The sequence below is a fragment of the Amia ocellicauda genome, chromosome 20 (genome assembly GCF_036373705.1).
Source record: "Amia ocellicauda isolate fAmiCal2 chromosome 20, fAmiCal2.hap1, whole genome shotgun sequence".
Lineage (NCBI taxonomy): Eukaryota > Metazoa > Chordata > Actinopteri > Amiiformes > Amiidae > Amia > Amia ocellicauda.
In genome coordinates this window covers 13844722-13865577 of record NC_089869.1, presented here as the reverse complement: position 1 = coordinate 13865577, position 20856 = coordinate 13844722, and the positions used below count along the sequence as shown (strand labels likewise).

At 39.0% G+C, this 20856-nt stretch overlaps 2 protein-coding genes across 3 annotated transcripts in view; one reads left to right on the top strand and one right to left on the bottom strand.

The window, feature by feature from the left end:
• Positions 1–6205, top strand: part of LOC136716041 (hexokinase-1) — a 34830-nt gene extending 28625 nt beyond the window's left edge. For both annotated transcript variants that reach the window (XM_066693511.1, XM_066693510.1), the window contains 9 exons: positions 580–884; positions 1412–1560; positions 2577–2696; positions 3015–3110; positions 3351–3450; positions 3556–3739; positions 4109–4264; positions 4423–4656; positions 4789–6205. In XM_066693511.1, the coding sequence (XP_066549608.1) occupies positions 580–884; positions 1412–1560; positions 2577–2696; positions 3015–3110; positions 3351–3450; positions 3556–3739; positions 4109–4264; positions 4423–4656; positions 4789–4936 (1492 nt within the window). In that variant the 3' untranslated portion in view covers positions 4937–6205. The remainder of the gene's footprint in view (positions 1–579; positions 885–1411; positions 1561–2576; positions 2697–3014; positions 3111–3350; positions 3451–3555; positions 3740–4108; positions 4265–4422; positions 4657–4788) is intronic.
• Positions 6206–6480: 275 nt separating this feature from the next.
• tacr2 (tachykinin receptor 2) lies at positions 6481–17122 on the bottom strand. The gene is made up of 5 exons (XM_066693512.1): positions 16239–17122; positions 11789–11983; positions 10519–10669; positions 9875–10071; positions 6481–9419 (listed from the first exon to the last, which is right to left on the bottom strand). The coding sequence occupies exons 1-5, from the start codon at positions 16643–16645 to the stop codon at positions 9230–9232; spliced, it is 1140 nt and encodes a 379-aa protein (XP_066549609.1). The 5' UTR covers positions 16646–17122; the 3' UTR covers positions 6481–9229.
• Positions 17123–20856: the final 3734 nt, after the last annotated feature.

Genomic DNA, 20856 nt, shown 5'->3' with positions numbered 1-20856 from the left:
CCCTGTGGCCAGCCAATTGCAGTCAGAGCCCACTGTGCATACCAACAAACTTTGATCCGATTAGCCACTTCATAACCCTGACAATTGCTCTGAGGCTAAGAATAGAAATCTGTGAATCACAGGACGAAGCTTACACTGATCCTACCTGCTGCTGAATTGTTACATGATATTCTGACCAACTTATAATGATTCACCACTAATTATTTCATGTGAAATCATTTTCTTGCCTTTTGAATCTGAAAGACCCTCCTGGAACAGTACAACCTCTTCTTTTTATTAATAGGCAACTCAGCCACACTTGGGATTAACTGAAAGGTTAGCTTTGAAACCTGAGACCCTTTACTATGATATGGACAGTTTTATAAATAGCCAGAACAGCGACCTTGTGGTTTTCGTGACGTCTAAAAGAGATATAATGCCATTGGTTCTATAGATGTAACTCGGAGATCGAATTGTGAATGGGATTGGGCCAGCCCCCAGAATCCATTTGTTAAGCTTTCCATTTCAGATTTTGAGAGAAGCATGATGCTAGAGAATACTCAACCATCTGAAAACGAGGCACCTCTCCTCCACTTGCAGATACTCCAGGCGTTTGCACAAGACAGTGCGCCGCCTGGTCCCCGACTCGGATGTGCGCTTCCTGCTCTCGGAGAGCGGCAGTGGGAAGGGGGCGGCCATGGTGACGGCGGTGGCGTACCGGCTGGCAGACCAGGCGAGGCAGATCAAGGAGACTCTGGATGAGTTCCGGCTGACTCACGCACAGCTGCTGGAGGTGAAGAAGAGGATGAGGACTGAGATACAGAACGGGCTGGGCAAGAAGACCCATGAGACCGCCACAGTTAAGATGCTGCCCACTTTTGTGCGCAGCACCCCGGATGGATCAGGTAACGTCACTAACAGGGGGGTGAAGTGCTTCTATTGGTGGCTTTGGAGAGGGCATTTTCAAGGTGATCGCCACCTTGAAGTCTTCATCCTTCACCAGGGTGCAAGAAATATAGGACATGTCTGTTTTACTGAAGAATTATTTGGGAATATGACCAACCATGGCTAAAAATCTCTGCTTCTGTTTCAACCAGTTCCATAGAGCATTACTTGCATTGATCTACAGTCCAAGCATCCAATCCCCCCCTTTGGTAAAGTCCCCCTATCTCTCCCACAGCCCTCTCTAATCCTACATCTCTACGTCTTCTTAATGTAGAAACATTACATAATTTCCCTCAATAGCTTCCTGTCACTTTCTCTCCACTCCAACTGGGAGTTTGGTTTGAAAAAAGAGAAAACAGCCAAACAAACTTAAGCAATGGTCTCTATACAGCAGGCCTGTGCTCAGGTCCTGTGTTTGTCCTGAAGGATTATGAAGCATTACTCTTTGTTTGGGACATCATGGGCACTGCTTTGGTTTTATTTTCAGAAAACGGAGACTTCTTAGCCCTGGATCTGGGAGGGACAAACTTCAGAGTGCTGCTTGTGAAGATCCGCAGTGGCAAGAGGCGGACGGTGGAGATGCACAATAAGATTTATGCCATTCCCATAGAGGTCATGCAAGGCACTGGAGAAGAGGTAATTGGACACTTAACCACTCAACCTTTGATCCCAGCTAGTCCTAGGCATATTCCAGTAGCATTAAATGGTAGAGTGATGGTGTCACTTCGACAATTATTAAGTGAACATCTTGCACTCATTACTGGTGAATCACATATCAAAAAAATGCATGTAAAATGGGAAGAATAATATGTAATTATGCTTGACTGGCACAAATACCAAAAGGAAGAACTAAGACCTTTTTTAGTGTAGTTTATTTGTATTGCTGTCAGGTGCGCATCTATAAATCAGGAGTGATTCACTCCCTGTATGAGCCACTGATGACAGTACAGTTAGGTGGAATTCTGCTCTATTGCATCAACGTTAATAGGCAAATCTGACATTATTTTATGAGTGCATTACTCTAGGTTGTGGTATTTCAAATACAGTAGCCTGCACATGCCTTCAGGTACTGTATGAATTATAAATTGATTAATTTGCAACGTACATGGACTTTCCACTTTGAACTTGATCTTGTGGACATGATGGAGTCTAATTTAGCAAGAATGCCATACCCCATGATTCAGTCACAGCAGAGCATGTTTGCCGTTGTAAAGGACCCAATACTATTATCTTAAAATTGACAATCCACAGAAACCATGGATACTACAGGAATATGGTGATAAAAGCAGTCATAGCTGATGCATTTGTGGTTTCTATTACATATTAAATACACATGTGGCACCATCAATGTGTACCTAGGCTTTGAGACTGTGCCATTAACTGTTTGCTTAGTTTTATAATTGATCATAAATGACTTTTTCTATTTAATTATTACACACATACAAGCTACAGTCAAGCTAAGGATTACAAATATAATGTACAGCAATACATACAAACATACATAAAACACAAAAAAAATACTTTAAACTTGAAAGCATTTACATAACTAGCCATGTTCAGGTTTATATTGAACAGAAATTAAATAGGTTTTGTGTGAGGGAATACTTCCCCCCTATTTGGGACGCTCAGTAACTTCTGTTTTCCTCTTTTAGCTCTTTGATCACATTGTTCACTGCATCTCTGACTTCCTGGACTACATGGGGATGAAGAACGCCCGACTGCCTCTGGGCTTCACCTTCTCCTTCCCCTGCAAGCAGACCAGCTTGGATGCGGTGAGTCGTCTCTACAGCTGGTATTCACTGTCTTACAGGCTGTCCTTGTTAATACAACCCTCAGGTTTTTGTTTTACTCGCTAAACTAAGTGACAATTGGCAGTGCTAGCTTTTATTCTCCCCTGTTTGGGATTCCTGTGGGTGTCTATTCTGATAGTGATGGACTTTTTGGTCTTTGCTTTGTGCCTTTAGAGTTGAGATTCTTGTGCCTCCCAGCGGCTAACTTGTGCAACTGCATTTAAGAGCTAAAACCCATTCAGAGCTTTTCTTAACGGCAATTGTGTCTTTTTCTCCCCCTCCCCCCCACCACTGTTTTAGGGAATCCTAATAAACTGGACCAAAGGTTTCAAGGCCACTGACTGTGAGGGCGAGGATGTGGTCGGGCTGCTCCGGGAAGGGATCAAGAGGCGAGAGGTGAGGGAGAGCCGGAGAACAGATACTCACAAGGTCTTGAGGAGAACATCGGAGACCTGAATAAACAGATTTTTATGTATGGTGGATGACACTATTTAAATACTTAGCGGGAAAACTGTTTTAATACCTTTGAAGTTGTTGAAAGCTCTAACATGTTGTGGGGTTAGTTGGCCCGTTCACAAAAATAATGTTATTTTAATGTTTCTACCCCCCATCACGTTTTGCTCTTGATATCTAAAGGAGTTTGACCTGGATGTTGTGGCTGTGGTGAACGACACTGTGGGCACTATGATGACTTGTGCGTATGAAGAACCCACTTGTGAGATTGGTCTGATTGCAGGTAGTCTATTCATAGCTCTTGTTCCTTATTAATGATGATGAAGATTACTATGATGACCGACAAAGCCTGCTAAAGAAGACTAATGGGACTGGGTTGCTGTTTCAGGAACGGGTAGCAATGCCTGTTACATGGAGGAGATGAAGAACATTGAAACAGTAGAGGGAGACCAGGGTCTCATGTGTGTCAACATGGAGTGGGGTGCCTTCGGGGACAACGGGTGTCTGGATGACATCAGGACACAGTACGACAGGGCCGTGGATGAGCTGTCACTGAATGCTGGGAAACAAAGGTGACCGCAGTAATGCCTCACATTTTTCTTGATTTTCTAACCTGTTTAAGAATACAGTCATTGATCATATGTATAGGTGTAGCTTGAAATAACAAGAGGTCCCAGAAAATGTGGTGTTTGAACCATAAACATATGACCCTTCTTATCTTTTTAATGTCTAATAGTGGCAGTTATTCCTAATCAAAAACTATTTATTTTGTCTCTATTCTGAAAGAAACTCAAAGGCCTTGTCATTATATGAGAGACGGAATTATGTGATATCGAGACAGGTGTAAACATAACCAAATGAGTACTTTTAGCTTGAGCACAACTATTTTAGATTGAACTGCAATAGCCCGTGAATTGACCCATCTGTGTCCTGTTTCGTAGGTATGAAAAAATGTGCAGCGGGATGTACCTGGGAGAGATTGTCAGGAACATCCTCATCGACCTGACGAAGCGGGGATTCCTCTTCAGGGGGCAGATTTCAGAGACACTGAAGACCAGGGGCATCTTTGAGACCAAGTTTCTGTCCCAGATTGAAAGGTGAGTGGGTCTTCTGGGGACTCGGTCTGGTGCAGGTGTGACTTGTTTTCAAGGTGGTTGAAGGCACACACACCGTATGGCCTCCTTTAGTTGCTGTGGTGATTGGAAAATAAGTCTGTGAAAGGCCCTGACCTTGAGTGTGGTTCTGCGTCTCCTAGTGACCGGCTGGCGCTGCTCCAGGTGAGAGCCATCCTGCAGCAGCTGGGCCTGGACAGCACGTGTGACGACAGTATCATCGTCAAGGAGGTGTGTGGCACGGTCTCACGCAGGGCGGCACAGATATGTGGCGCTGGCATGGCCGCTGTCGTGGACAAGATCCGGGAGAACAGAGGGCTGGAGAAGCTGGACATCACCGTGGGGGTGGATGGCACGCTGTACAAACTGCACCCACAGTGAGTATCTCGCCAAGTGATGTGCTAGAGATTGGTAGGTCCGAGATGGAGCGGGGAAGAAACAACTGCAGTCTTAACAGAGCTGAAAAGGAACAAGCGCTGACTGTCCTCCATGCGTGTCTCTCTCCACAGCTTCTCGAGGATCATGCACCAGACGGTGAAGGAGCTGGCCCCGAAGTGCTACGTGACCTTCCTGCTGTCCGAGGATGGGAGCGGCAAGGGGGCGGCTCTGATCACGGCGGTGGGCTGCCGGCTGCGTGAACAGGAGCAGCAGAACTGAGGCCTACACCGCCGCGCACCACTCCTTTCCTGAGCACTGTCCCCCCCGCCGCAGCACCTGCTCGCATCGCATGGAGGGCGGGGGGGAGGCAGGCTCATCGATTCAAGTCTGTTTTTTTTCAGTGGGTTGCTCTCCAGGCTGCTGCTTACCTGTCTTTACCCGGAGAGCTCGGTTACTAGATATGAAACAAACAAACTTCAAATCCTCTGGATGAAAATCCTTGGTCCTATCATTTTCACCATAAAATAGGCATTTTAAATGTAATACAAAACCATTGTAGACATTCCTGTGGATATGTTTTTGTTTAGAATGTGAAATATATATGTAATATGATTTTCCTTACCTAAAATCCCTGAGGATGTATTAATGATTTCATTTTGTAATGGAGTATATTATTTATATCAATTATTATTCATTATTATTATAATATTATAATAAGTTATCATTTGTTCTAGGGCAAACTAAACCACAGCCCACCCAAATTCTCAGAGTATTATGGATACATTAATATCCATTAGTATAGATATCGATTAAATATTAAAGGACTGGTCAATCTGATTAACGGTTACATATTTTTTCGTATTTTTGCTCCTTTAACGTTTATGAAGCGTCTAAATCTAGGCTTTCCCGTTTCAAGTGATGGTGAGAACACTTCCTGCATTTTCCACCAGAGGGTGCTATTTCTCCACAGAAATATCCTTTGTGTGCTGTTGCAAAGATGTGGTGAGTTGTGTAAAAAGGATTATACAAGAGTCACAGCTGCATCTCCGTTTAATGCCGTTTCACACCTTACTTGGTACTTTCTCTGAGTTTTTAACAGGTACATGTTATGCTTTAAAAAACAAAACAAATACAATATCCAACATGAGATCTCTTGCCTTCACCTCCCAACTTCTCTGAAAATACTCAGAACTTACTCAGTGTTCAGAAACTCAAACAAATCCAGTTGTGGTATATCTTGTTGCTTTTGTGAGATAGGTGTTGTGTAAACTCCCTGCTGTACACCCTGTACAAATGGCAGAAAGCTTATTAGGAGAGAAAAAGCGGTTGATATTTCAGTATGCTTTATGTGTACTGTGGTTGAATGTTTGTGAGTCCTACTGTAAGACAACCTGTAGCTTTAAATGTCTGAAACTATATGATGAACGCATGCCTTATTTAGTGACACAAAGGTATAGGATCCATTTATTTTGTACATTAATATAGATGCACTAGTGTTCAAGAAGTGATATATGTGAATATATTAAATTTTATTTTGATGTGCATCAACTTGCATACAAAATAGCCTCTTTTTTATGCTATTGTGCATTTATTTTCTGTGTGTTTTAATTATTTTCACATTCATTTCTGGTAAAGCCAAATGTATTCCCAGAGTTAGTCCACCACAAAAGGGGTACAACTGAAGTGATAATACTCTTTACACCCTTTTACCCTCTGAATACAAGCAGAGCTATCAGATGTGTCTGATTGGCAATACAATGTCTACCAATACTAACACCACGTACAAATAACAGTGTAAAATCCTATTCATATATAGGGAGACATTTTTGAAGAAAAAATCATTTTATTTGACTGGTTTCACAGTTTTGATGTCCTAGTCTCACCAAAAAAAAAAAAAAAAAAGTAAACACTTCAACAGTCCAAATGGTGAACTGACGACTTTATTCAGCTAACCACTTGACTTCTGGTGATTACCACAGATTAATGTCGAAATGCTACACATCAAGATCAAAAACCTTCTCATTCTTTTTCAAGTACAGTTCAAAATAATAAAGTACAAACACTGAATATTAAAATACAATCCTTTCATTGACATTGCCCGTAGAGTTCTGACAGATAACTGTAATATATACATTATTTACAGAAGAACACATAAACTAAGTGGAAAAACATTTTGGTAGTTCTTACTGATGACAAGAATAATATTACTTTGTGAACATACTACCACCAAAACATATGGCGTCACCATACAACAACCCAAATCTTATTATATTTCAGTGTGAAGAATACTATCTTGTTACAGTTGGTTTTGCATTGTGTAAAACACACTTCAACATTAACAATTAGGAGACTAGAAATATATATAGTATTCAATATAATGATGATGTAGTAGATGTTTGTTTTCTGGTTTTTCAATCATGCACTTTAGCAATATCTTCCAGGCATACTTTAAATCTTTTCTTCTGATGTGTGTGTGTGTGTATGTGTGTATCTTTCTTTTGAATGAGAAATATAGTGTAATGGGAATGAGTTATCCATTTTGGCAGAGCACCTCTCTGTGGAAAGGCTATGGCGTCCTAAAAACCGTTCTGGAATCCAACAGAGAGTAATCTTCATTCCATTTCAGTAAGTTTACACTATACAGGTACATTACAATAAATCACGTGTCTAGCTGCTTGAACCTTACATGCACATTTGTCTAGAATAAAGCAAACATCCCTCATTAAAACGTTGTGGCTAGTGTTTCAGCCTACTAAAAAGCAATAACTCTTTCCTCACTGACAACAGTTGGATAACTTTCTGCCATTTTTAGACCATTTCATAATACAACTGTAATTGCACTTTTGTAGCCTGGGAGGCAGCAGGTATGGGGCAGGCATCATCTAAGCGTGAAACATAAATCTGCATTCATAGCCCGCTCAGGTCTCTGAGATTGCTCAGTTGTCTAATTGAGCAAAGGGACGTGTCCTTATTAGGAGACCCTGATCACCTGAAATCAATGTGATCTGCAGCTGGAAGCATTCATGAAGTCAACACTTGAACAAATTAGCTGCCATTTCCTGTTTCAGCCAAGCTTGCAGGCCTGTATGCAACCAATAACAAGTACTCTGGTTGCACCATTGTTTTGAAGACAGGTGTTCACACTGTTCAAAAGAGAAACCTTGTGAAAGCATGGCTGTTGAGTCTCCTTCTCTAGTTCTCTGGAATAATCTGAGCTCAATCATTTCAGCTGCCACCAATTAAGGGTAAGAGTCTGTGTTTTTCTATCTCATGCTGACATAGCATTGAATAGACTGAGATGATAAATAAAATGAAGCCTTTGTTACATGTTTCATTTGCATGAGAACATATAACACCTCAAACCTCTTCCTATTGTACAAAACGCAAGCATTAATTTCTGTCTGAAGTTCATACAATTTCAGAAGTATATTGTATGTTGTTGCTTTTTTAAGTTAACAATCTATTAAAGTCTGTATCAAAACAGATCTGAATGGTTATCTGTAGTAACTGAATAATCAGATATTTATGAAAACATATCTATATTTGGAAATGTTCAATGAGCTGCTGTTTCCGTTCTCTGTAGGAATATCGCAGCGTGTGGTGAGAACTGCGCTGCTGATTCAACAGATTGAGCCTCGGCAAACACATTAAAGACCTGCAAATATCAGAACTGTTGATATGACTGCATGGTATAGATCCTGAATACGTTTCTAAACTCCAACTTGATGGTGGGGGATTTCCACACACAGCCAAACTATCAAAATATAAAATCTATTTAATCTTCGTTAATCTGTTTGTCCTTGGTGATAGGTTTTCAGATTACATCAATACACAAATAGAGAGAGAGATATTCCACACATAATGGATATAATTCCAGGACTGTGTAGTCATGAGCTGATCAATGCTGTTCTCTGCTAGTTCCTCCTACATGGTGCAGGAGCAGTACAGGTGCACCACACTTCAGTGATGGTTCAACTGGTCTATGTCCATTACTTTCTTCTCTAGTACTCTTTGGAGCACTTCGACCTTTCCATTGGTTCCTGTAATAATATCCTCTCTGCCCAACGGCAGCCCTCTGCATCTTTTGGCACAGTCCACTCCAAAAGTGAAATGAATCCAAAAATGTCATCATTCAGATCTGTTTTGCACAATAACTAGACATTGGACCACATTGGGCAAGAATTTTACATTTTAAAAGTCCAACATTAACAGATGATACAGCCAATTTAATATTAAGACACCTATTTACAGTAGATTTAATATAAACTCTTGAAGACCGTTGAATAATAGTACAGACGTTGCCTCGGTGTGCATTTTGAGCTCCTTCATATATGTGTTCTTTACAATCATGTGCATTTGACAGTGATGCAAAGTCTTAATATTAGGCTAAGACCTCACACGATGGGTATAAACCCTATTTCATTCCATAGGGGGTTTGCTGCTGGCTTTCTGGGCACATCTACACTACATGCTCCTGTTAGATACTTGGTGAAATGGAAAGACAAGTGATGTTTCAATCCCAAATGTGCCCCTCTCCCCCTTTGCCAGTTGACCGTAATAAATAAGAGTTGTTTAGGCTTTGATTAGCTTGTCGGTGGTCTCCTCCTGGTCAGTGGAGTTCTGGGTCACTACAGTGGTCGTGTCGGTCCGGTAGCTCCGGGTCATCCTGAAGGTCCGGGCGTGCCGTAACTCCAGCTCGTCATCCTCGGATATCTTTATGAAGGGGCACCAGCGGAACGCCCTGCGGAAGCCAGATCGGAATCTGAAGGAAGAGACTCGGAGTCAAAAACAGATTTCAATATTCCTGTCACCAGTCTGTGACTTGCCTACTGTCTTCTCACTCCGCATCACTTTTCAAACAGAGTCCATATACACTTCAACAACAAAGGAGGTTCTCCCTTTTCATGGGCAGACAGAGAATTCAAACTCAGGCAAACAGAAGATGACTTAAGAAACATATATATACACAAAACATTAAATGTAAGGAAGATTTCATGTAAAGAAGTGCAGGACCAAACTATGGCAAATAAGATGTTTAAATTGAATGTGTTCAGGACATGAACAGTGCTGCTTAAAGGGATGTTAAAATACACCATTCTGAGTGATATTTATTTCACCCACCAAAGATATACTGCACACCTCTGTATCTTATGTTAATAAAACTCATTCTGTATTCGAACCCTCCTTGCATTCCACCCAATTTTTTATTTTCAATACCTTTGGTTTAGGCAGCAATAGATGATAGGGTTGTACATTGTGGAGCTCATAGCCAGCCAAAAGATAACAAGGTAGACTTGCTGGATGTATTTCTGTTTGTAGATGTCATTGTTGAAGCTTCCCAAGATGAAGTACAAATGGTAGGGAAGCCAACACAACGCAAAGGTCAACACCACGACAATCATCATCTTCACAACCTGAAAAATATAAAAGAGAACAATGCAAACAAATAAATATGCTCACCCTGCTGTGGGAACATATAAGTGTGAGATGAGGTGTGCACATTTCCAAGCCATCAAGCAAAAGAAAAGCAAAAGGCTTCAATAGTCTTTGCCCGCACACCGCAAGACGTTGAGAAAGATATTTAGGCTGCCACAGTTAGTCTCAATTAAGATTCCCCTGAGTGTCAATGGCTCAATGAGACTGTAAACATGGATTAACAGCGCCGGAGCTGTGCCAGGCCAACCGCTTGATCTGCTTTCGAGAGCACAGATAATAAAGGAACAAGGAAGGAGCAAATAGAACAATGGAGTTAATTAATTCAATCAAATGGCAACTACTGCATTACAATAACACACAAGTACCTGAATAATATGGTATGATAGTATGAGGTGTATTGTGGAGGGCGTGTGCGTGTGTATCACCTTGCGCTTGGCTTGCATCTGGTTCTGGTAGTGTTCGGAGGCTTCCCCGGGGATCTCGCTGCCCCACAGGGTCAGTCCTACGATACTGTAGGTCACCAGCATCACCAGAAGTGGCAGCAGGTAGATCAGGATTATCACAGCGATCTGGTACCTGAGACCAAACACCAAAACACCTGACTCTTTGGGGATGTTGAATGGCACCAATTCTACCAGGCATTGTGAGTGCAGGAAATGCTAGGAGAGCTTTGCCTTTGTTGAGCCAGGCTCCTCTTTCATGGATCTGACTGATGTCGTGTCTTATTCAATGTCCCATTAGATCACCAGTATAAAGTGTGAAGATATCAGTCAGGTTTTTGTTGCTAGGTGATATTTGTCTCCTGTTCTTCATGACTCCCTCAACAGCATAATCTGTTTTAATGACTTTCTAGGGTGGTATTTTCCCAGTTTTGTTATTATTAAATGGCTTTATTAAGTGTTTTTATGGTAATACTCAGCACTGTAACATTACATTTACAAAGCTGTTGTACTTGTTTCTTCATTTACAATATGACTTTTCTTTTACAATTACATGTAACATCTTCATGATGTTCATACTATTTGTTGTGGTTTTCAAATGACATATTTTCACCAGAAACTGGCATTGACATGCCACATATCTAAATAATGTACAAATGCAAAATAGTTAAAGAGACTGTCACAGTGAGTTGTGAAAGGACATTCATTTGCTGCAATACATAAAACCTTCAGCTAATTCAGTACTGCTTTTTTCTTTTTCTTTCTTTCTTTCTTTCTTTCTTTCTTTCTTTCTTTCTTTCTTTCAAAACAGTCATGTATTTTCCTTTTCCTGCATTTCACTTTGAATGATTTGCCTTTTCACTGGAGCGAATGTAAATCTAAGCCTGAGTTAGAAATAAGTTCTGCAAGCTGCAAAATAAGACAGAAATGTATTATCAGGCATCCAGTAACCATTTTAAACCATTAGCTTTAGTCTCCTGGGATGATTTTTTCCAGGACATTTACAAACTGTGCCAGATCTATAAAATTCCTATTTTCTACCAGAAAATTTGCATTTTTACGACTATTGAGTTCTTTCCAGGAATAGATTCCTATGCGAATGCAGTCACAAATCTTGACCCAAAGCTGGGGCCATGAGCTGGCAGACTATACATGGTGGGTTGGGTATATGTAGTGGGCAGAGTATATATGGTGGGCGGGATTTTTGTAGTGGGCGGTATATACGTAGTGGGCAGAGTAAACGACGAGCACTCACGTGAGCTGATGTTTCCCCCCATAGTCGCCAGGCCAGTCAACCAAGCACACGGTCCGAGAGTTATAGGGGAGAATTTTGGAGTAGAAGCACTGTGGGAATGTCAATGCAAAGGCCACTATCCATATGACAGCAATGACAACCTTTGTGGTGGTAGCAGATAGTCTGGGTTTTAGAGGATGGATAATAGCCATGTACCTGGAAGAGAGAAGTTAATTTAATGAAATATTACCAGGATACCATTATCAGCATCTCAGGAATGCCTGTTCTCATAATCAACGTTCTCTAAATATGTTACTAGTCCTTCCTGACCAAACAATAGTTGGGTGTCCCACAGCAAACAGAGAGGATATATATCCATGGTTGGAAATGGATTTGGGTCTGTGGTATTTGGTCAAGGTAATCTAAAGGAGCTGTAGGAGGCAAGTTCCTGGTTTTATCCTTGCTTGGATATTGAGGAAACACTCTCTAGGTTATCAGTACACCCATTTCAGAAATAATTGTGACAACTTTGACTGGGATGCGTTTTACCATGATAACTTTTTCAAGACAGTTAATGTGCTAATATTGCCAGATTGGAGAATGTTATTCAATGCTCCATTAATCCATAACCTACCTCAAATATGTAGTCTACAACTTGGATCACAAATCTTATCGAGCTCTGATATGGTCTTTCAAAGATTGTTCTTTTAAGAATGTGAGTCTTTGTTGCAGTTTAAGCCCCAGTCTATTGTCAGCAACTGTAATCAGGTCACATGACTAGCGCTAAACCGTACCATATTTGGGAAACATTGCACTTTAAAGTGTAATGCATCTTAACCGAAACAAGATGCTTAATTCACTATATTCATAATGGTAATTCATAAATGGTGCTTTAAAGATATTATATTACCATGGCAGTGAGAAGGAATGGGGAGCATAGATCAAATCTTATAATAATAAGAGCAGATGACAGCAGTGCACTGTATAAAATATATTAAAAAGTGATTTTATGAAGAAGGCATATGTTGCATAGCAGTTTTAATACTAGGAAATCGAGGTGTTGAGTTTAGTATAGCATGGGCAGTTGTGTGGAACAGAACAGCGTGATCAGTCTGACTTTGCAGTATCGACTTTGCTTTGTAATTACTTCAAAGCAAGGCATTCTTATCTTGTAAAACAAATGATAAGGGTTTGATGAAGTTCAGTCAGGTGTTTAACTGCACTGTTTGCTAACTCTTTGTTACCTGCTGCGCCATGGTCTCCCCTTCCCATTAAAAAGCGAATAACCCTGTCTTTAGAAAGTACTTAAATGGCAAAACAGCATTCTCTGCGCACCCTTATCACTCTAGATATATTTGACAGAATTTAATTGTACAAGTTCTTTGTACAATTCAGAGTTGATTCAAATGTTTTTTTCTTTTTTAGAGCAGTGAACTCATGCAGGGGCCAGGGCACATGAAGTGCAATCATATTTTTAAATGGCTATTAGTTTCAAAGCGGAGTTTCTTGTCTCATAAAATCTGCAGTGTTTCAGGCGCTTGTGAAGCCTAAGGTGAAAAGGTTAATGGTTATACAGTGTTGACAGAATTATTAGTCAAGACTCACAAATGTCTAGACAAGACTGAACAGATTCTTGTGTTTCCTTTCTAGATGATTTAGCTGCCTGATTTTAATTGGTAGAGAGTCTTATATTTTTCTCCTGCCTGGGGGAAGGACTTTAAACTTAATTAGTCCTTAAACATTATTTCAGTCTTCATACAAACACAAAATAAATGCACATTATAAGTGAAAATAGCTCAGCTTTAAATTAAAAATTGATCCTCAGCACTTGATCAGAAAGAGAATTGTTAACATTAAGAAAACAATCTGAAGAGGGCTGCTACAATAGCTGGACCTCATGTAGACTCTATCTGCCATGAACTGATTGTTTCAAAAGCTGAGATGAATTAACTTTTTAATGGCTGTGCTTTTGCCTGTAGGGAGTTCAAATAAGCAAGTGGAGTTAACCTTGGGTTTGAATATACTTTATTTGTAGGTTGACCTACAGTCATGCTTAAAAACAACTTGTAACAAAATACAATATCCATTGGAGGATAACTGGCTTTACTCATACAGCAGCAGTAGTTCCATTTTTTAATTCCTAATGTGAGGAAATTATAAGGATGGGTGTATTGATGTTTAATAACATTGTTACTGTGGCATCTTAGTATATGTCATGTAATGTCTTTCTTATTAACCTTGTGGTTAATGTTTAATTGCAAATGTTCAACCATGTCGGCCCAAGTGCAACACTGTACCAGGAAGCTACGTTGTTGAATATGTCATTGAAATGTTAAATCCCCAGGCTGCTCTAAAGCATGTACTTGCATCTGAACCCATCATAAAATACCAATTTAAAGACTAAAATGTATAATACCATATATGGTCATGAGTCGTAAAATCATATATAATGACAGAAATGTATCAACAGGGGGCAGTGTTTGATACATTTAATATATACTGCACTGTATACACTAAAGGGATGCCGAGCAGCAGCCAAGACAAATTCATATGCAAAGACATACCTATCACATGAAGTTAAGATATTGCATGGTCATATAAAATAGAACTTTTGAGCAGTTCCATAATAGAAAAATATATCATATAATATACTACTTTAGAAGTACCTTGTTTATGCAATGTGTAAAACAGGGTAATAATGTCAAAACATGTTGGTTGGTAAATGTCCACCTAAGCCATGGCTCACTCCCTTCCTCCAGCTTTGAGTCTCGCCTGTTTTCTACTCTCGAAGTTGACAGCTATGCTAAGAACATTCCATTCCTGCTTCCATAAATACATCCTCACAGCGGCTTGCATGTGAGAATGTGGTCCTTATTGCTTCTTATTAAAAACCCTGAAATTATAAGATATTCATTTTTTGGATAAGCAGCTGTCAAGACACAGTTCAGAAAACAGTCCCTGAGGCATACAGACGATACAAAAATGAATTTAATAAAACATAATCCCAAATTTGAACTTTAAAAAGCTTCTAGAGAAAGTATGACCATTATCTAAAACATTTGATCAAGTGCATACACATGGTACATTTTTGTCTGTGCCAGAGCAGTAACAGTGCATAGTTTATTCACAGTTTTTTCTGAGTATGCGGTTGACTTTCACTGCTCATAGTGCGTTTTTGACCTTTTTCTAAATATTGTGGTAGTGCCCTCTGAAGACAGATATCTTTGCCATCTATTGTCTTGGTTCAATCTGTTATCAAAAGATGGCTCAAAAACACTGCGTGTTGTCTGGGACAAACATTAAAATGTAATTTTATGATTATATAATTCATGACTTTTTTAAGTGTATATATCATACCACTTAAATGTATAGGTATTAACAACATCAATATCAAAATATTTAACATTCTTTGTGTATGTATTACATACTGTGTTTAGCATTCAGAATATTGCTCTCCTTTTTATGTTAACACTCACTGCCTTTCTTCTGAATAATGGCCCACAAATTTCTTGGAAGAAAATCATGATGGATCCTGTAATTTAATTGAATGTATTAATTAGACCATCAAAATACCCCACTGGCTATGCACAATTTAAGGATGTTCACCTTTTCATGGAATGATCTTATGCAGTATGCATTTGTTTAAATTCATGTATAATAATAATAATATGTTCAGTAGTAGTAGTAATAGTAACTACTACTACTACTACTACTACTACTACTAAACAAATGTGATTAATTGTGCAACACAGCGTAGTCATGTAGAACAAACAAATGCGATTACTAAATACTAATTCTAAATGCTACATATACACAGTCTTATAACTAATGTGTTTAAGTTAATACATCATGTGTCTGTTCAAGGACAACACAACTTTGTGTTAAAATTCACAAGAGCACAACACAATACTGTGTATTTTTTGTGGGAAAAACACATTATTGTGTTAAACATACACATTGTTGTGTTACAAATACACATTATTGTGTAAATTTTAACACAAAGCGGTTTTGTCTTTTAATTTTACACATTAGGTCTCAGCGTGTATGAACTGTAAAAGTTAATTAACTAACGACAAATATCCCTTGCGCCAACCCTGCGCCAAATAATCCCCATTAATTCCCGAGTATCACCCTGAAATAATTAGGCATCTTTCTTTGTGGGCGTTTATTATGCTTATTGCAATTCAGAATGAATAGATATCTAACGAAATGGCATTGCGCTCTTTCTTACAGTGTCTTTGTGAAGCACACAGGTGCTGTTTCCCAGTTGACATTTTAGCAAAGTGCATTAAATATTGTTGTAAAATCAAACAAATGTGTATTTTCTCTCCATCACGAGTCTGTTAAAACACTGTGTTACAATCTAAATACCTCCACACTGTGTTTCTACATGTATGTGCAAGCAATGTAGACTATTATTCCTTAATATGACATATTTAATATGAGGTCTAAGAGAGTTCATATCGCTTACCTGTCCACGGCAATAGCGGTCATGGAGTAGATGCTGGAAAACATGGCTGTGATGGGGAAGAAGTTTTGGAACCTGCAGTAGCCCAGACCGAAGTACCAGTCGTTGTGCAAGGCGTACACGAAGTTAAAGACGGTGTTGAAAGCTGCCATGGCCGCGTCCGAGAAAGCCAGGTTCACAATGAAATAGTTCGTCACTGTCCTCATCCTCTTGTGCGCCAGAATAATCCAGATGACCGTGATGTTACCGATGACGGACACTATCACGATCAGGGAATAGGCGATCGCCCACAGTGCGACCTGCCAGGCCGGCTGGGCGAAGACATTGGTCCCGGTGTCGTTGCCTTCATACTCGTCGTTTAGGGATGCGTTCAGGGTTGGGGAAGAGAGATGTGCCGAAGTTGTCTCCATGTCTTCAATTAGGCACTGGGCTAATTTAGTGTTAATTGAGACAAAGCACCAGAGGCAGGTTACACTGACTGCTGGTTTGAAAGCATTGTGATGTTTTAGGTTGGTCTTATCTGGAAGAGAGGTAACTTTAAATCCAGATGTGACAGCTGCGGAGACTGCATGGTCGGGATGTTCACTGGCAGACTCTCATCAAAGGTACGCCTGGCTTCGCATACTGGTGACGCTCCTGCTGCTGTTCAACCCAACTGTTTCTCTCCAGGTTTCTTTGGGGATCTTAACTGATGGAATTGAAGTCCGCTTAATCTGGGAGGAGAGAGGTCTGATATAATGACGTTTCCATATGAGCTCAGAGAGGAGGGGAATGTTGCACAATGTAGCAAAAGAGCCTTTTGTGGGCTTTGTGTTGTTGGCTTGTGGAGTGTGTGAAAATGTATTTTGTGCATTCATTTCTTGTCATGTTTGGATATGCACCATTGCACACGGCATGGGTGTGAAGCCTATTTATTCATATTAAACCCTGAATCAATAATATAGCCTAACCGTTGTGAAAAATAAATATTTGTATAAACATTGAAGTACTTGGAAAAAATATCCCTCAGTTTCATGAGGTAAATTAAACATACTATCCCTTTATTCGTGAAGGGCACAGAAACTTTGGTGTTAGCTCACGCCATTTATTTGAAGTTGATTTATTGCCCCTTGCCTGCATGCAGCACCTACATTTATTTAAAGTTAATTTTGAATTGTTTTTTGACACGTAGCTGCGCAGTTCTGAATAGTCTATACACTTCACATTTTCCTTCACTGTTTGCTTCAGTGTTGCCTCAATAAATCATCAACTTTAACTATGTTAGAGTAGTACTTAAAAATGCATATTGTGCAACAGGGTATTGGCTGGGGGGCAAATTAATTTAGCTTAGCAAAATAGTTAACACTGTTGCTTGTATCTTAAACAGATATTGTGTTTAAAAAAATTAAATGAATATCTGATCCTTAATTCTGTACATTATCTCTGCAAAGAGTTAAAGCCATTTTACTGAGTTTTGCAACATTTGTATTTGCCTTCCACATTCTACATGATATTGGTTTAGGGAGCCATGACAAATCTTTGCACTGGTAATCAAATTGTCACATACTTGATCACTGAGACAGATTAAAAATGTTTAGTTAAGAAGGCCCCCAAACTGGATGTCTGTGTAGATTTAAAAAAAAGATCAGACAGAAACTGACCGAGAAAGTGGAAAGTGGAAAGAGTTTGCTTTTTCAGCATTTAATTATACAATTAAAGAAGCTGAGAGAATATATTACATATTATTTTAATCTTTGATGTCCACCTTACAAAGAGTGCCATGGGGCTTCAGAGAAATCAAAGAAGAGAATCAAGGCAAGACACAAAGGCATTGAGCAACTGAGATATACTTGAAATAATAGGCCATTTAATTGTGAACGTTTGTTCTGCAATAATGAAAATATATCCAAGCATTAAATTGGCTTTTTTTGTAAATTGATGTAGAGAGATCATATATTTTAAGTTGGAGTAATTGCAATTTAACAAATGTTCCCGGCAGTGTCACAGTTATCAGAAGCAAGGACTGTACAAACATCAGAGATTGTTCATATAAAAGCACTGTGGACGTCTATGCTTGGTTAAGTAATGCACCAGAAGAGACTAGCCACATGTCACAGAGAGTACTGAAAGCAGGGAGTTCAGAGATTCACAAGAGCTCTGAAGATAAAAACATTAAATTATGATGACATTTTCTGAAAATTAGTACAGGCAAATGAAGCCCTGCATAAAATATATAGTAGTGGTTTGAAAATATTCTGAATCCCTTACTTCAGTTAATCTATAATATGAACAGAGGTAACACTGAAAAATGCATCAAAGAAGCATAGGTTCAGAGGTACTGAAAGTTGTGAATGGCTATATTGTCATTCACGGCCAAGGAAAGTGTCTGGTTTTAATGCACTTCAGAGGCAAATGAGTGAGGCTGACTGTGGGGAAGGTCTCCGAAGAACGAAACACACACATTCCCAAGAGCAGCTAAACAGTGAAACCTACCTGAGACAGAACTGCAGGTGCAACAGGTAATCTGGCATCTCTACCTATTTTAAAGCAAACATGGACCTGGGTAATAAGTCACCCTTCACTAAACAAATTCACCAGCAACACCTGGCTATGCAAATACCTGCCTCACTTATTTTCTGTGTGCTTGGATTGGACTCTAAATCTACAGCAATCTTAAATCCTAACTGGAATCTCTCTCTAGTACTGGGGTGTCAAACTCAAATTATTTTCTTATTTAGGGTTAAGATAATTTAAGATACTTGCATTTTACTTGTACAGCTGGTAGCAAAATGTATGCGGTTGACAATACCCAGAAAATGTTCTGGAGCCAGAAGAAACCTTAATTCACCCACCTCATCATGCAATTAGACCAATTAAGTAGCATAGAGGTGAGATGGAACAAATCATAAGGCAATGACTAGTACATCAGTTCTTAAAACCCCTAAAGATTCGTAGGTTATCGGAATTTCACATAATATATTCATAAACTACTAAAAGTGGCAATATATATGTGTATATATATATATATATATATATATATATATATATATATATATATATATATATAAACATAATTAAAGGCTCAGATATTGTGCCTTTTCTATAGTTTTCAGTCTCTGCATTTTTTTTTAGTTCACATCAATGATAATGAGAGAATGTCTAGGGAAAATCCTTTTTTTCCCCCTAGATTTCTTTGCTTTTTAATCAGGCTTTGAATGTTACACCACACACAATGAGAGTGCTTTCGCGAAGGATGGGTTTTATTAATGTTTGTGCTAATGCATTTATTTGTCATTAGCTACAGCGTAATTAGCAGGGACTAAGTTGTAATGTTGTCATTAGCAAATTGATTATGCATGGACCATCAATTCCATTTCCTCAATACTTGTACATTCCTGTTTGGCCACGTTTCCATGAAACTCCATACCAATTTAATTTAAATGTCAATGTTCTTGGGTATGTTTTGACATTCTAAAGCTCAGTTCTGGATGTTAGGCGGAGATGTTGAAATATTTTAATGAACTATTATCACATGCTGCAAACTGTTTCTCATTTATAACTGTAATATGTATATAATCTAGAAATAGGGATAGATTCAGTTGAGTAGTATGAGATCATTATTACATATTTATGGATGTATTTAATATATTTCAACAGAATCAAAATTAAAACAACAGCAATACTTGGATAACTTCCCCTATACTTTTGCTCTAGCTATAAGTTACTGTCATCTCTCCATTAATGTAGGTATGGGGTAGTGTTAATCAGTAAGTTACAAAGATGCAAACTGTGCACTTTATCAAAAGTCGAAGTCAATTAGCAACTTTTTGAAATGGTACATGCTTGTAGTTCTTGCATCTTTGTAAAAGGATATATATCGTATTGGTTTCCACTTTCTAAGATCCTGATATAAAATGACACAGGAACATTCCAGATAAGATTTTGCTCCACCTCAGTTGCCACTCAGTGAGTATTTGAAATGTAATTTCAGTTTGCAGCAAGGCACTGTACTGTAGAAGTACAAAACGTATTTAATATTTTTGATCCTTTTTGAAAGCCAGTCAGACTGAAAATTAGTAGAATTCTCATTGAAGGCATGTACACATCAATGCCTACAAATACAATATGTAATTCATTTTCACAGCACCATTGCTGATAATGGCTGAACTCTGCTATTCTATTTTCATTAAATCTTTACTTTATTTTATTATTACGTTAGAACCTGTGAAATATTGACAGCATCCAACAGTCGACCTGTTTTGTTGTTGTTCTTTTAGTGTGTATGAAGCAAGATTTTTCACTTCTCATAAACATATATACAGAAAAATGTTTTTGACATTAGGAGCCTCCACAAAATATATTATGCCTTACCATTTTGAGTCCCACAGTCTTAAAAACAAAAACTAAAATAAATCATATCTGCAGAACAGCCTTTGGGCCACATAGCTTTAGTCAACAAAGTGGAAAGGGTCTAAATCAAGAGCTTGTGATGTATGGATTATCAGGGGGACCATAAGATGTTTAAGATAATGACAGAGGTCAGAAGGCAGGATAATAATTCATATTATGTTAAGGGTTTGGAAAAAGTAAAAGATGAATGCAATTGAACCATAACCTACTGAGACATGTTCATTAATTGAAA

Coding starts and splice junctions, on each gene's coding strand:
- tacr2 (XM_066693512.1), bottom strand. CDS start 16,645: ATGGAGACAACTTCGGCACATCTCTCTTCCCCAACCCTGAACGCATCC. Junction 10,072..10,518: donor AGATGCAAGCCAAGCGCAAG/GTGATACACACG, acceptor TATATTTTTCAG/GTTGTGAAGATGATGATTGT. Junction 9,420..9,874: donor TATTGCTGCCTAAACCAAAG/GTATTGAAAATA, acceptor CTCTTCCTTCAG/ATTCCGATCTGGCTTCCGCA.